The sequence below is a fragment of the Bufo bufo genome, chromosome 1, assembly GCF_905171765.1.
Source record: "Bufo bufo chromosome 1, aBufBuf1.1, whole genome shotgun sequence".
Classification (NCBI taxonomy): Eukaryota; Metazoa; Chordata; class Amphibia; order Anura; family Bufonidae; genus Bufo; species Bufo bufo.
Genome location: NC_053389.1, coordinates 579818092 through 579834555, shown reverse-complemented (window position 1 = coordinate 579834555; position 16464 = coordinate 579818092). Strand labels below are relative to the sequence as shown.

The 16464-nt window shown below is 43.0% G+C and overlaps 1 protein-coding gene across 2 annotated transcripts in view; it reads right to left on the bottom strand.

Annotated features, from left to right (window-relative positions):
* Positions 1-16464, bottom strand: part of KIN (Kin17 DNA and RNA binding protein) — a 38321-nt gene that overhangs the window by 1192 nt on the left and 20665 nt on the right. For both annotated transcript variants that reach the window (XM_040413302.1, XM_040413308.1), the window contains exons 9-12: positions 16005-16055; positions 3557-3625; positions 2105-2204; positions 1555-1655 (exon numbers count right to left, since the gene is read on the bottom strand). In XM_040413302.1, the coding sequence (XP_040269236.1) occupies positions 1555-1655; positions 2105-2204; positions 3557-3625; positions 16005-16055 (321 nt within the window). The remainder of the gene's footprint in view (positions 1-1554; positions 1656-2104; positions 2205-3556; positions 3626-16004; positions 16056-16464) is intronic.

Here is a 16464-nt window from a genome sequence, read left to right as displayed (position 1 = left end):
CTTCGTTACATATGTCAACTATATAGCTTTCAGCTTTCAACCCAGATGTCACAGATAGAGGATGCCTGCTGTTTAACATAGCAGACTTCGGCCAGCAGCTTGGCTGTCATTTCCGCAGCTAGACGCACCATCACCAGGATGTGCTATTACCTCCTAGTGCATCTAGAAGACCTCTATATAGCCACAAGTGGCCTAAATGTTGCCAATTCTCCACACTGGAATTTTGTGTGGAAAATCTACAAGTCTCATCCACACGCTGCAGAGAAAGCCTGTTGAGTAGAATAGAAAAATAGAAAGTATCCAAAGTATCAATATCCTTCTGGAGATATGGTTTCCAGTACTGCGCACAATACTCCAAATGAGGTCTCACTAGTGCTCTGTAGAGCGGCATGAGCACCTCCCTCTTTCTACTGGTAATGCCTCTCCCTATACACCCAAGCATTCTGCTAGCATTTCCTGCTGCTCTATGACATTGTCTGCCTACCTTTAAGTCTTCTGAAATAATGACCCCTAAATCCCTTTCCTCAGATACTGAGGTTAGGACTGTATCACTGGTTTTATATTCTGCTCTTGGGTTTTTACGCCCCAGGTGCATTATCTTGCACTTATCAACATTCAATTTTAGTTGCCAGATTTTTGACCATTCCTCTAGTTTTCCTAAATCCTTTTCCATTTGGTGTATTCCTCCAGGAATATCAACCCTGTTACAAATCTTTGTGTCATCAGCAAAAGACACACCTTACCATCGAGGCCTTACCATCGCTGATAAAGATATTAAACAATATGTGTCCCAGAACAGATCCCTGAGGTACCCCACTGGTAACAAGACCATGGTCTGAATATACTCCATTGACTACAACCCTCTGTTGTCTGTCCCTCAGCCACTGCCTAATCCATTCAACAATATGGGAGTCCACGCACAAAGACTGCCATTTTTTGATAAGCCTTCTATGTGGGACAGTATCAAAAGCCTTACTAAAGTCTAGAGTCTACTGCACCTCCGCCATCTATTATTTTAGTCACCCAATCAAAAAAAATCAATAAGATTAGTTTGACATGATCTCCCTGAAGTAAACCCATGCTGTTTTTCATCTTTCAATCCATGGGATTTTAGATGTTCCACAATCCTCTCCCTGAGTATGGTTTCCATTAATTTCCCCACTATTGATGTCCGATTCCTCCCTACTACCTTTCTTGTGAATGGGCACAACATTTGCCAATTTCCAATCTTCTGGGATGACTCCTGTTACCAGTGATTGGTTAAATAAATCTGTTAATGGTTTTGCTAGTTCACCGCTGAGCTCTTTTAATAAACCCAATGACCCAAGCTGCAGGTTTTCAATTCGCACATGTCAATTTGAGCTGCGGGGGTTTCCTTCGGCTTTCAACCTTTGCTATGTAAATGGTGAAAGCAGCAGAAGACCCGCTGCAATGCCGGCAGCAATACGGCTACGGATGGCCTGCTATCTGTGGCGATACCCTTAGGGTGCAATAGCAAACGTGGGAAGCCTTTCAACCATCGATGCAGTTACAGTAAAAGTCACGTTTACTTACCGAGTCAATGACTATAGTTGCAGAAAAGCTTTTTTCTTTTATACTCTCCAGAATTCCAAAATTTCCCTTGTATCCTCCATTTAAAATAAGAATTTGCTTCCCTAGTTAAAGGCAAAAAAAAAGTTACATAACCATTTGTCTATATTGTTCTACAAACTTCCAGAATGATAAGTTTGCCCAGTAGATCCCAATTAACAGGCTGCAATAAGAGGGGTTTTCCATGATTTAACAATTGAGGATGTATCCTCAGTGGCGGTCTGACATCCGGTTTGGGTGTATATTTTGCGCTAAAACTACACTGCTCCACCCATCGTGTAGTGGATGGAGCTGGTTACTGCAGAGCTGCTCCATTTACCTTCAATGAGAGCAGTGCTGCACTAATCAGCTCCATTCACCACATAACGGATGGAGATGTGTAGCTCTGGAGCCAGAGCTACAAGGTAACAGCTGATTGGTGGGGTGTCAGACCCCTGTGGAAGATTCTGAAAAAGAAGACAACTAAGCTGGGGTATGCATAGCCTGTAACCACACAGACGTAGAGTGTATTCACCTGGAGCAGGGATGACCGTTTCCAGATGTGTCTGATCCAACTTCAGCTTGTCTCCTGAATCAATAAGCTTCACTATTGCTGTAAATCTATCAATCACCTCCTAAAGAAAAACAAATTCATGTATTAGTGTGGACAGGTCTAGTTCTCCATCAGCATCAACCATTTATCACAGTATGCTCCATTGAATCCAGGCTACCAAATCAGAGCCTTAAAAGGGGACCTGTCACTAGTTTTGGGGCCACTAAACCACTAACTAGGGTGTAGTCATCTAAAGGTGCCTCTGCAGGGCAGGACTGGCCATAGACCTTACAGAGAAATTTCCCGGTGGGCCTCCTCTCTGTCGAAGCCCTCCTCTCAGTCGCTGGCCAGGTACATAGTGAGCTCTCAGCAGTAACGCTATGAGAATTAGGCATTGGGTATTATGTACCCAGCCAGCAATCGCACATTTCCTCCTTAATTCAGCTGCTAAGCCACCTGCCCCATATCTTAAATCAGAGACAAATGGAGGAGGAGGACAGAAATGGCAGCTATTGTGCTGCACTGTGGTATATCAATCTGCTGGGACTGTATATTACGCTATGATATGTCTGACCCCACCTTCTGTCACTTTGGACCCCCCTAAAATATGGGGCCACTTTTAGTAAAAAAAATTCCAGGGCCACTTTAAGTTCCCAGTCCGCCCCTGTGCCTCTGTGAAAACCAGGTGTTTCAGGATGAGCTAGAAAGAGTCCGGGACTCCTTTCCAGCGGCACTGGCACATATGAAGCCAGGAAACAGCATATTTCACTTCAATTACCATATGCATTCAAGCGAGAGGTACTGTCCAGAACCTGTGAGCAGTAAGTGGAAACTTCTCTTTATAGCTAATCCTAACATGGATGACTTTCACTGGGGCGTCTTTAGACGTGCATCCTGGTGGCCCCAAAGCTACTGATAGGTTCCTTTTAAAATAAACATCTGGAAGGGGAACTGCCCAAAAAATTTGGATATATCTGGGGACAATGGATTGACAACTTCAATTTGCCATTCTAGGTAACGAAGAAGTAGGGGAGGTCTCATCAATTGCCTCCTGGGGAAGGAGACGGGAAGGCCATCTACCACTACTTATCCAATATTGGGATCGTTCAAGTTATAGGGCAATCAGGATTGGTGTAACCATCTGCCTCCTGTGGCCATGTATTAGTATAGAAACGCTTGGGATGTCATGTGTAAATAATGGGGATGGTAGCCATCTTCTTAATCTACAGTGGACCCAACCTGCTGGACAGTGGTACTTCAAGCTCGACACAGCTTGTAGATGGAGAATGCTATGTACGGAATGGACTGCACACGTGGGACATAGAGGGGGATTTTGTATTTCTGTATTGTTTTGACTCAAAAATTAATAAAACCTACCTGAAAAAATAAAATAAAAATAAAAATCTGCCATTACACCATGCAATGAGAAGTTACCTTTATCACAGCTTTTTTCTTGTAATATTTTTCCCCCAACTTCTTTGTAATAATTTTCACAACAATCTCCTAAAAAAAGAGTGAATATAAAATAAGTATTACAATTACTGACCTCTTTTATGTACTACTACTTAATGTGGTAATTTACAGGCCACAATTGCAACGCATAAGTCGTGGGGGCTATAATTAAAGTAAATAGGACTGCATTGTTTAGTTGGTCTGTATTGGTAATTAAAGGGGTTGGCCCATCTCACACATTGGTGGTATATTGCTAGGATAGGCCACCAATGTTAGATAGCTGGCCCGCAACACAGGAAAGGATTGGATACAGCAGTAAACTCCATCCGCTGTAAGGACCTTCTGACATCATAGCGTCATGTGATATTGGAAGCCTCAATCTAGGGCCATGCGCCTCACAGTTCATACCATCATATAATACCCTGCCTTTATACCTGGAGACGGCTTTAAACCACACAAGGCCCTTTCTGTGCATGGAGTTCAGACAACCGATATAGGCACTCCTCAGGCACCATCACGTGACTTGTGAGCGCACGCGCAGTTCTGGCAGTCGGGCCCATGCACGCTGGTCGTCTGGAGACTGTTGCCGAGTCACAGCAACTTCCAGCCGCGGAGACCATCAGGTAAGGCCAGGATATCGGTGGATCGGAAATGGACGGAACCGGGAGTGCATATGATTAGCTGCAGCCCGGGATGTACCGCGTCCCCTGTGTACACCACCAGGTATGAAGGGCAAACCACAAGTCCACTGCCTATAGCGGATTATACACAGTCTATAGGTGATTACATACAGTGTATGTGCACAGTCTATAAGTGATTATATACAGCACAAGGGGGAGAGCTGATGGCACAAGGGGGAGTGGAGATGATGGCACTGCGGGAACGGAGCTAATGGCACGGGGGGGGAGCTGATGGCACGGGGGGAGTGGAGATGGCACTGGGGGAACGGAGCTAATGGCACGGGGGGGGGGAGCTGACGGCACTGGGGAAAAGTGGAGCTAATGGCACTGGGGGAACTGATGCACTTGGGCTGATCGCACAGGGGGGAACAAAGGGTGTCGGAGACTGATGGCAGGGGGTCTGATGAGTTTTTATAAAAGGAAAACAGTCTATTAATTCATTTTTTCTTATTAGAGTAATCGATTAATCGTAAAAATAAATCGTTAGAATACTCGATTTCTCATATGATAGTTTACTGCAGCCCTACACCATGTGGTCGTATCCTAAGGAGGACACCGGTTACACAGAATTGTACACACACACACACAAAGTCCACTACACATAGAGGCCCTGATTTATCATACCTTCACTCCAGAATTCTGGCATTAAAAAGTTGCAAAATAGGGCTTTTGCGACTTTTTTGCACTCGCTCGCACAAAAGTTAAGCAATTGCGCAAACATTTGCAACTTTTTACACTCACTTCCACAAAATATTGCGACTTTTTGCATTTGTACTCCATTCACTCCAGTTTTGTCAAATGGGTGGGAAAGTGGGTGTGGTTAGCTATGTTAATGAGTTTCACTCCAGATTTATCATTGCAACTTTTTTTTAAAGTCGCAATCTCACTCCACTAGAAGGGTGGAGTAGGAAAACTGAAGTAGCTTCTCTAGACAGAAGTGTAAGGTTTAAGGACAAGCCAAATTTATCAAACAACCTGTGACATTTGATAAATGTGGCATAAACTAAAAAACACAGACTCAAGCAAAACAGACTTCAAATATTCTCCTCATGATAAATTCATCACAGAAACGTCTTGTGAGAAGGACATACTCCCATGCCCATATATATTCTGGTCGTAGATACCTTACACATTGTAATAATGCAACCCAGCACTTTAAAGGGGTTATCCCATGACTAATGTAAAAAATGAATATCAGACATCATATAGTATATGACAATCTCTTTCTAACAAAGCTAGAACCAGCCCTGTACCTCACATGGATCCAGAGATCTTCACATGCATTGCTCTGGTAGATTTATATCAAGCTGACAGCTGAAGGGGAGTGTCTTCTCTGCTGCAGCTAAGGGGGCGTGTCCATGTTCTCCCTATCACAGCTCAGGAGGCAGATGGAAAAATCAAACTGAGCATGTGCGACCTTCTCAGTGAGCAGGTTAAAGAAATAAGAAGAAAATATATAACTGCAGGTGGCGCTATACAGGTACATTTTATTGAATAACTCAGTGACTATGCTAAATTTTCAATTACATGCAATTCCAAAAGTATTCAGATGCAGGCGCTAGTTTGAAAAGTGTAGAATATTTTTCATGGGACAACCCCTTTAAATGCACTCACTGCCAAAAAGAACCAAGTGTGTCAGAATGGAATTGAAATGTTCTACGTGTGAATGTAATGAAAACATATATAAGCGATTACAAGATTAAAGAGAAAGGATAATTTTTCGGGGGAAAACTACAACTGAAAGGAGGCTCTAGGGCCCTGATGGGCATACTCTAGCCTGGACATAAGATGATATAAAGTTGGATATGGGGGCATACAGGTTCTTTATGGTATCCTGTGGCACATTTTCCCCACAGATGTTGCAGCTGGGCCTATAGATCCTGCTGGTCCCATAAATGATCATCTTATTAAATCTGGTGACCTTGGATGCCAATAAAGTGCTGCAATCTGGTGGAGACATTCCTGGGAAACCGATCCAGTTGAAAAAATGCCAGATAAAAGCCATGCGAGAGAGGTAATACATGTGGCCATAGGATGTTCTGCGAATATCACTGAGCGGTTAGTGTACCTCGTATCACTACTAGGGATAACCTACTATTGTATGCGATGGCTCCCCAGATCATTACTCCACAGCAAAGGCAGATTTTGTTGTCACTACGAGGCCTCCATACTCTAACTCAACCGTGTGGAATCCCAAACAGAACCTGGATTTAATCACTAAAGATGATACAGATCCAGTCCAAAGCAGACCAGGTTTCTTATTCATGAAACCACTGCAAATGAAGGTAGAGGTGGCTGGCTGTCAATGGCAAGCCATGTAATGGGCGCCGTGAAACCAAGTTTCTTTCTCCTAAGTGCCTGAAAATGGTCCGGGCAGAGAGACGGGTGTGTAATGAAGGTGCAGATGGTGGACAATGAAACTGTTAGGAGTTGCTCATGCTTGTCAGCAGATCAAAGGATCCTCTCTACAGGTGGTCTGTCTGTGCCATCTGAAGCCTGTTCGCCGTGTGCTCTCACATAATCACTGCTCCTGACACATCCTGACATCTAGGTCAGAACGACCTAAATGGTGGGAAGTTCGATGAAACAACTATCCTGCTTCTTTCAGTCCAATAGTCGTCCTTCTTAAAGTCTGTCAACTGGGCAAAATGTCTTTGAATGCGTCGTAGGGCCATGTCTAACAGTCAACAATATCTAACCAAGAGGTACATTACCCAACAATTTCTATATGGGTGCGTTATTTTTTTTGCCAATGAGTGTTCATGGGTGCCTTAAATTTTGCAATAAAATCTGCAAAACCTACGAAATAAAAGATGTGCATCGCTAATTGTCAGTTCCGGTCACCTCTCCTGACAGGTCTTGTTTAGCAACAACTGGCTTTCACCATGTAATAACAATTCTGGAGCATCTATTGTTATGTCTGTATGTTGTACAGATGGGTTTTACCAGTGTGTGGGGGGAAGGGGAGGGGGGGTGCTCCTGCACAATCTTCCAGCAGGAATAATACAGGAATGGCACAGCATAGAGTCATAAGAATAGATGCTGCAGAATTGTTAGTAACTACTTGCATTCCCGATGTAAAAGGACTGATTTCAGGAGAGGGGAAAGGCTCTCTTTATGTCTAAGGGCTCATTCAGACAAGCCATTTTCAAATCTGTATGCTGTCCGAAATTAGAACGGACAACACACAGACTTAACACTGCCCTTTAAAGTTAGTGGACCAATCCACATGTTAGATTTTCTTCATGGACCATCAATAGAACTTCAAAGTGCTTTATTCTCATCTATACTGCTCAGTACATCTAAAATGTCCTATATGGTGCTTCTGAGAATAAGAGTGTTAGAGAGCAGAGTCTCCTGTTTTTACTATGTCCATTCTATGAGACACATCATAGCAACTATTCTCCACCCACCAGCTTAGGGAGAACTGACAGTCTGCAGTGGGGAAAAATGCAGAACACAAGTCATATAATGGCCAGATACTGTTATTCCTCATGTTATTGCAACATGAAATCTTTTGGACTGATTTTGACATTAGACTTGCCCATTCAAGTCAAAGGACCCATGCTTTGTGCCATTCGTGTGTGGTCTGTTTTTCACAGATGGTTACTAGAAGACTGGGCAGTCTTACATATTTTTTTTTATATACAGGCGATAAACAGATTGCATACAGATGCTATAAAGAAGGGAAAAAACTGAAACTGAACATAAATATTCATTCAACATAGATGGAAAATCGTCAGTTTTAAGCAGACAGAACATGGACGAGTCTAGACCCTTAGGATACCATAAATTTTTTGCGTTTTAATTTTTCTCCCCGTCTTCCTGAAGCCATAACTTATTTATTTTTCTGCTCACATATCCATATGAGGGCTTGTTTTTTGAGGGACAAGTTGTACTTTCTAATGCCACCATTTAATATGGCCTACAATGTAGTGGGAAGTGGGAAACAAATTCCAAATTGGGTGGGAAAAAAAACCCACAATTCCTCCACAGTTTTGCCCCTATGCGGCAAAACTGGCCTGTGCAATTCATTCTAAGGGTCAGAACGTTTACAACGATACCACCAGGGCAGTGGAGTCAGAGTAAATTTTGGGTACCTGGAGTCGGCAAAAAATGAACCGACTCCGACTCCTACTAGACTTAAATTGGAATAAATAAAAAAAAAAAAGCAAGTTTAAATGTCCCAATTCACAAAAAGTTTTAATTAATTACCGTATTTTTGAGGTTTTTGAGGAGGAAAATAAGAAAAAAAAAAATTTGAACCAAAAGGTGTGCTTTTGGTGGGTTTTGAACTAATGGTGGTCTGTGGATGGCACCGTTATGGGGGCATATGTGGATGGCACCGTTATGGGGGCATATGTGGATGGCACCGTTATGGGGGCATATGTGGATGGCACCGTTATGGGGGCATATGTGGATGGCACCGTTATGGGGGCATATGTGGATGGCACCGTTATGGGGGCATATGTGGATGGCACCGTTATGGGGGCATATGTGGATGGCACCGTTATGGGGGCATATGTGGATGGCACCGTTATGGGGGCATATGTGGATGGCACCGTTATGGAGGATCATTGTGGGGGCATCTGTGGATGGCACATATATAGCATCTTATCTTATGTGTCATCCACAGATGCCCCCCCCCATAACTGTGTCCCTGTGTAGTGAATGGGGGCCAGCATCTGTTTCTGTAATGGCAGCGGGGCCCGGTGCCTGCTTCATTCATAAAGTGGGCGGAGCAGGCGCGTGACGTAGTGAGCTACGCTACGAGCGCCCACCCGGTCTCCTGACTGCCAAGAAGTTAGTAGTAAGTAGTAGAGCGCTAGATTTAAGAGGATTGGAATACTTTAACAATACCCACAAGTTAGATATGATTACCGTATACTACAGTGAGTGGGGCCCAGTGTAGTAGAATACAGTGACTGCACCGGGCCCCGCTGCCATTACATAAACAGATGCCGGCCCCCAGCCCCTCCTCCCTCTCAGCCTATTCACTGGACGGTCGCAGCATTCGCCCCCATAAGACGCACTGCTAGTTTTCCCCCACTTTTGTGAAAAATACAGTACTTCTCTACTGTAAGATTAAAGGCCAATGCATGCAGGGCGTCACGTTACCGCAAAACGAACACGTTACGTGACCATGAAGAAGCATGTTTTTCATATGCTTCGCTATATGGCACGCAGCGCACAGTTAAGGAGCGGCAATACTTATACTTTCCATTGTGTTGTGTTCCGCTGTTACAGGGAACGCAACGCCCATGGTTAACCTAGCCTCTCACTGATAACTGATTAAGTAAATATGTTTTTTGCAGGACTAGACACTTGTATAAGTGACGGGAATGGGTAGTCAATAGTTCAAGACTGAAGCTGTAAACCATTTGAAAAACTGCTGTCATTCAGATAAGGCTATAAAAACTTGTAAACTCAGATTGTTAGCTTAAACTTTAAAACATGACTATTCCCCTTCCTGGATCCCCCCACTGCCCTATCTTCAGCAGAAGATCAGCACACAAAGGAGAAGGCAGCAGCTTCCTAGCCAGTACTTCTGCGGTAATGACATGTATGTTGCCTTTCTTTCCTTCAAGGAATGTATAAAATACATTTGCTGCTTGCATATTAAATACAGAGGAGTCGGAGAGTCGGAAGTACCAAAAACTGAGGAGTCGGAGCATTTATCTACCGACTCCACAGCCCTGGATACCACATATGTATAGGTTTTATATGTTTAACCCTTCCAGTACTGAGCCACTTTTCACCTTAAATCCCAGGCCGGTTTTTGCAGATCTGACATGTGTGACTTTATATGTGGTAATAACTTTGGAACGCTATTACTTATCCAAGCCATTCTGAGATTGTTTTCTCGTGACACATTGTACATAATAGTCATAAAATTGAGTCAATATATTTTCACCTCAATTTATGAAAAAAATCCCAAGTTAAGCAAAAACTTGGAAAAATTTGCTATTTTCAAAATTTAAATTTCTCAACTTTTAAATATTTTATGAGGTGTCACTTTCTGTTTTATTACTTAACTTTCCCCACATGTCTACTTTATGTTGGCATCATTTTGTAAATGTCATTTTATTTTGTTAGAATGTTAGACTTCAACAAAATTTCCCAAACCATATTTTTTAAGCACCAATTCAATTCAGTTATAAAGTGATTTTGAGGGGCTTACGTACTGTAAACTACCCATAAATTACCTCATTTTAGAAACTACACCCTTCAAAACTGATGTTACAAACTTTGTTAACCCTTGAGGTGTTCCATAAGAATTAAAGGGAAATGGAGGTGAAATTTCAGATTTTCCATTTTCTTCCATTTTTGCTGTAACATACATAGCAAGGGTTAAAAGGAAAATAAATCTCATTATTTATTACCCTAATTCTGCAGTTTACCCCCCCCCCCCCCCCCCAAAAAAAAAAACAACCCAGATGCATGAGCGCATGGCAGGGTTCAAAAGGGGAGGAGCGCAATAGGGCTTTTTGAGGACAGATTTTGCAGGATTGGCTTTTGGGAGCCATGTCGCATATGAAGACACCCTGGAGGTACCCCTACAGTGGAAACCCCCAAAAAGTGACCCCATTCCGGAAACTACACCCCTTGGGGTTTTTAATTTTTGGGGACCTCAGGAATTATTAACATGCGACATGGCACCTAAAATCCATGTCTGTTTATTCAGGCCTGCAAAATCCATATTTTGCACTTTGCTTCTAGAGCCCTGCTCTGTGCCCATACAGCAGGCTACAAGCACATATGGGGTGTTTCCTGAATGGGGGGAAAATGGGTAACAAAATGTGGGGTGCATTTAGTCCTGTTACCCCCTTGTGAAAGTGAAAAATGTGTGTGTAAAGCAACTTTTTCTGGAAAAAAATTAAATTTTTCATTTTCACAGCCAAGTGTTTCCTAATTCTGTGAAACGCCTGATGGGTCAAAGTGCTCACAACACACCTTGAAATATTACTTGAGAAGTGATCCCATTTTGGAAAGTACACCTCCGTACGAACATTTTAAGGGGTGGAAAGGGCACTTTCGACCCAACAGGTGTTTCACATAAATGAATATGTGCTGGTTGGTGAAAAGTGGATATGTAAGCTATGTGGACTAAATCAGAGATATAAAGGTGGTAAAACTACATCAGGGATGAAATTTAATTATTATTCCATGGATGAGTGAGAGATTCTGAAACACTCCTGCATGCACAGGCCAGGTTTTTAAGGGCAGGTTTCGCAATGGTAAATGGTGTCTTTCCTTATCCTCCTTTTGAAACACACCCTGCATATTTTTTTGGGTCATTCCTTTCCTCAATGTTTGGGGGACTTCACCAGGGAAATGTTGCCTTGGTACAACTCGGGCACCGTAATGTGCAGAAGTACTGAAATTGTAGGAATGTTCTTGTGTGGCCTCTAGATCTAAATAGCATTCTGGGGGTTCAATCCAGGTGTCCCTCCCGTCATAAACCCAGAACTTGTGAGCGTACCCAGAGCTACTCTCACAGATTTTATATACAGTTTTATGCCATACCTTGCTCGCTTGCTGGGCAGATACTGGTGGAATCTTACCCTCCTTTTAAAAAATAACAGGGTTTCGTCTATGCAGACATTTTTTTCTGTGGTGTAAACCTCTGAAAACTTTGCGTTGAAGAGGTCAAGGACGGGGCTAATTTTGAACAGACGGTCAAATGCGGGGTCATTATGGGGTGGGCACTGTGCATTATCGTTGTAATGCAAAAACGTAAGTATTGATTGGAATCGATTACGGGCCATGGTATTACTGTAACATGGAGTGTGGTACAAGACATCCGCACTCCAATACTGATCAATCTTTGTTTTTTTAACAAAGCACATATGCAACACGTGCCCCCAAAAAGGTCATAATCACTGCTGCATTTACTGGGGTCCAACCCTGGGGTCTAGCATATGGCGTTGTGGGGTTTTAGGAAAAAAATTGCTAGGCGTCTAAATTTGTTTGGGTCACCATCAAATTTATAAAATTTTCTGAGAAAAAGATTTAAAAACAAAAATCTATATCTGTGAAGCCTGCACAATCTGAATTCTGGAGCTTCCCACAAACTCAGGAATTTGGGGCTCATAATTCTCAAGGGGTGGGGTCCATGTGGGCTCACTCTGGGGGGCTGCCTCAGCTGTTGTTCTGGGGCGCCTTCTAGAGGGTCCCTCATCAGCGGATGATGAGTGGGTAGAGGAGTAAAGGAAAGTGGCATCCTCTTCTCCCTCACTAGCAGTCTCAGTATCTGAGGCATGCATGGCTTATGCCTCTTCAGCTGAGTATACTCGTTGGGACTGACTGGCCATTTTTATTTTATTGGGGTGTGATGTGTGAAATGTGTAAACCTTTATTTAGTGTGAGGGGTGTGTATGTAGTGTTTTCACACGTGAAGGGGCTTGTAATAAATTTGAAATTAAATTTTGGAGAAAAAAAAAAAAGTCTTCTGCAAAAAAACAAACAAAAAACTTGCAGTGCAAACTGAGCAGACGCAATCAGTAATGGACACTACTGATCGGTGCTCAGTGGTTGCAAAATGCACGTACGCATATGGTGCGTTCATTCAAAATTCCTATATATATGTATAGTCCTAACTGCAGTTCTTTTTTCACACAAATGTAAAAAAAAAAAAATGTGCAGATGTAGATGAGCACTCTACTGATCGGTGCTCTACAGCACGCACAATCTGCACATTTTGGATTTTTTTTTACATTTTTGTGAAAAAAGAACTGCAGTTAGATTTTATTTATAACTACCACTATATCTCTCTCATACATAATTTCAGATAGTGTCAGTTAAGAATTTTGCACCATCTGCGTACGTGCATTTTGCAACCACTGAGCAGCGATGCGTGCAAAAACTGTAGTATAAAAATTCACTACAGTGTTAAAGTGAACACTGGCTAAAAATATACATATATCTATATATCTCTCTATCAATCTATCTATATATAAAATAATATAGAACACATGTATTTAAATAAAATACTAACAAATTTCTTCTTTTTAAAAAAAAAAAAAAAAAAAAGCTAAGAATAATCCCCAGGTGCTGATCAGGCAGGTATGCACTGAACACCACTTGGCGGTCACAGCTCGCACGCAGAAAAAGTGGTGCAGAGCTGGAATACTGTAAAGCGTTGCTCCAGCCAATCGCAGTGCAAGCAGGGGACAGCAAACACTGGTGTCCCCTGCCTGACCTAGGGGGGAGACTGGTGCTGACCAGTTCAGCACCAGTCACCACTGTACAACCCCCTGCAGTTCCATGAATGGTTAAAAAAAACACCCAGAGCTGCGATTGGCCGGTCTGCAGAAACCGGCCACTGGCAATGACCGGGGCTGCAGGGGGGGCGGGAAAAACTCCCTGTGCCCGTAGGAAAGATGACTGCCTGCCATGCAGAGCAGCCATCGTACCCCGGTCACAAAGGGATTCTGCTCGGGGACTGGGTGTATACAGCGATGTACCTGTATGTCGCTGGTAGGGATCGACCGATTATCGGTTTGGCCGATATTATCGGCCGATATTGAGGATTTTGAACGTTATCGGTATCGGCATCAATTTTGCCGATATACCGATAACGTATGGGGAACACAGAACGCGCTGCTCTCAGCGCTCTCTGTGTTCCCTCCGCAGCACAGGGGAGAAGGAAGCAGTGTCTCCTCCCCCTGTGCTGCTGCTGCCGCTGCCGCCAATGAGGGGATAGAACATAAGAGGAGGGGAGGGGCTGTGGCCGCTGCGCCACCAATGAAGATAAGCCTCTCATTCATTCATATACAGGAGGCAGGAGCTGGCTGCAGAATCACATAGCCGGCTCCCGACCTCTATGAGCAATAGCTGCGGTCCGCGGTAGTTAACTCCTCAGGTGCCGCGGATCGCAGCTACCGCTGATAGAGGTCGGGAGACGGCTATGTGATTCTGCAGCCAGCTCCCGCCTCCTGTATATGAATGATCGAGAGACTTATCTTCATTGGTGGCGCAGTGCCCCCCCAAGCCACCCAGTATTAATCATTGGTGGCGCAGTGCGCCCCCCACCCCCATCCCGGCCAATAGTAAAAACATTGGTGGCGCAGTGCGCCCCCCCCCCCCCCCCCCCCACCCAGTATTACTCATTGGTGGCAGTGGCCACAGGATCCCCTCTCCCCTGCTCCTCCGATCGGAGCCCCAGCTGTGTAAGCCTGGGGCTCCGATCGGTTACCATGGCAGCCAGGACGCTATCGAAGCCCTGGCTGCTATGGTAAGCTCCATGCTGCTGTGTGCACTATGCACAGAGCAGCAGGGACAGTGTGAGATCCTATTCACCCTGATAGAGATCTATCAGGGTGAATAGGACAAAGGTTCTAGTCCCTAAGGGGGTTAAAAGTTAGTAAAAAAAAAAAAAACACAAAAATATTAAGTATAAATGAAAAAGATTTATAAAAATAAAAATACACATTAACAATAAACAAAAAAATACACATTAACAATAAACATATTAATTTTCAGCAGATTTGTGTAGGAATTTTTTTTTTTCTCAAAAATGAAAATTCCCAGAATATCGGTATAAATTATCGGCTATCGGCCTAAAAGTTCACAAATTATCGGTATCGGTATCGGCCCTAAAAAATCTATATCGGTCGATCCCTAGTCGCTGGTATCCTAACAGTTAAATACTGAAAAAAATAATTAAAATTTGAAAACTTTGTCTGAGCTGTGTGGGGGCTAATTTTTTAACGGGATGATCTGTAGTTTCAATTGATACTATTTTGGAGTGTGTGTTTTTTTTAATCACATTTCCTTCATTTTTTGGGGTAAGTGAATTGATGAAAAAATGGAGAATCTGTCATTTTGACACTTTTTTCCGACTTTTTCCAGGAGTTTTTAGACATGGTGACGCCGGCGAAATTTTTTTATTTTTTATTATTTGTGTATTTTTGTATTTTAAGGAAAGGGGATTTACATTTTTATAATTTTTTTTACATTTCTTTACTTTTTTGTATAGTAAAATCTCTAATTGCTGATCTCCTATTTTGGCCTGCCACCTGCTGTCCAACTGTAGCTCTAATACGCTCTGTCTCTTCAGAGCGACTCAGCGCATTAGATCGCCGCACAGGGATGGCGGTCTTAACCCGGAAGCACACGCTTCCAGATTTTTCGGTGCCGTGATAACACTTGAACACGGCACCTAAAGGCTGTAATGACCGCGATCTGCATTATTGTTGGTCGCGGACATTAGCCGTGGGCCTCTGCTATTTGAAACAGCAAAGACCCGCTGTCTATGGCACCCTCTGCATGCGCGAGCAAGCGCCATGTTTAAAGACCCTACCAGCACCATACATGTACAAGATGTATTTGTCAAGCATCTCTAATTTATAAGCATATCATTAGCAATTATTATGCATTTTTGTACTTTATTTGGTTTGCAGAGAGCTGTTGCATTGCATGTTTTGTTCTATGTTGTGATTTCAGGCATAGCAACGTGCAGTAATAGATTTCCTCCCTGATGTCATATGTATATTCTACCCTCTCCCCTCCTTTACATAGGCTTAAAATCAGGTAATTGTGTAAACCTTTTCATCTTGCTCCCCAACTTCAAGCCTGGTATCTTGTGAAATACAAAAAAAATTATGGTTTTAGTGATATCACGATCTAAGCTCTAGTCTTTACATTCTAGCCTGGTAAATAATTACAAGTCAAGATATATGACATACATCATTGGTAGTGAAAGGGTTAAGCGTAAATGACGGTATACTGAATGCAGTACTGCTTACCGGGTGCAACCAATGGTCGGTTCGTTCTGTTTTCTTCTTCTTTTCTTCCATCTATTTACACAGAAAAAATTTAGTCAATTTTCATCAGGTGAAACTGCTATACACATCAGGTTGTCCTCCCCAAACATATATAATGCACATTTCATATATAAAAGAGGCGTTGAGAAATTATTCCCAGACCTAGGAGCCAGCAATTAAATATGGATGGGGGAACTGTTCTACATTCACATTAAAAGGAAAAAAAAATAAAAAATATTCCAGCAACTGTGGATGTGGGATCCTGGGCTACGTCACATTTCCTCCAGAGTAGGACTTTTCCAAGCCCACCACAGGGAGGCCTTCCCACAGCCAAACCCCTCTCTCGGGGGTCAGAACAGGGACTGTCCTCTACATATTAAATGGCATTATATGACACCAGCAGGAGGGGTCTGTGAATGCATTTGCTAAAGAAGAGGGAGCT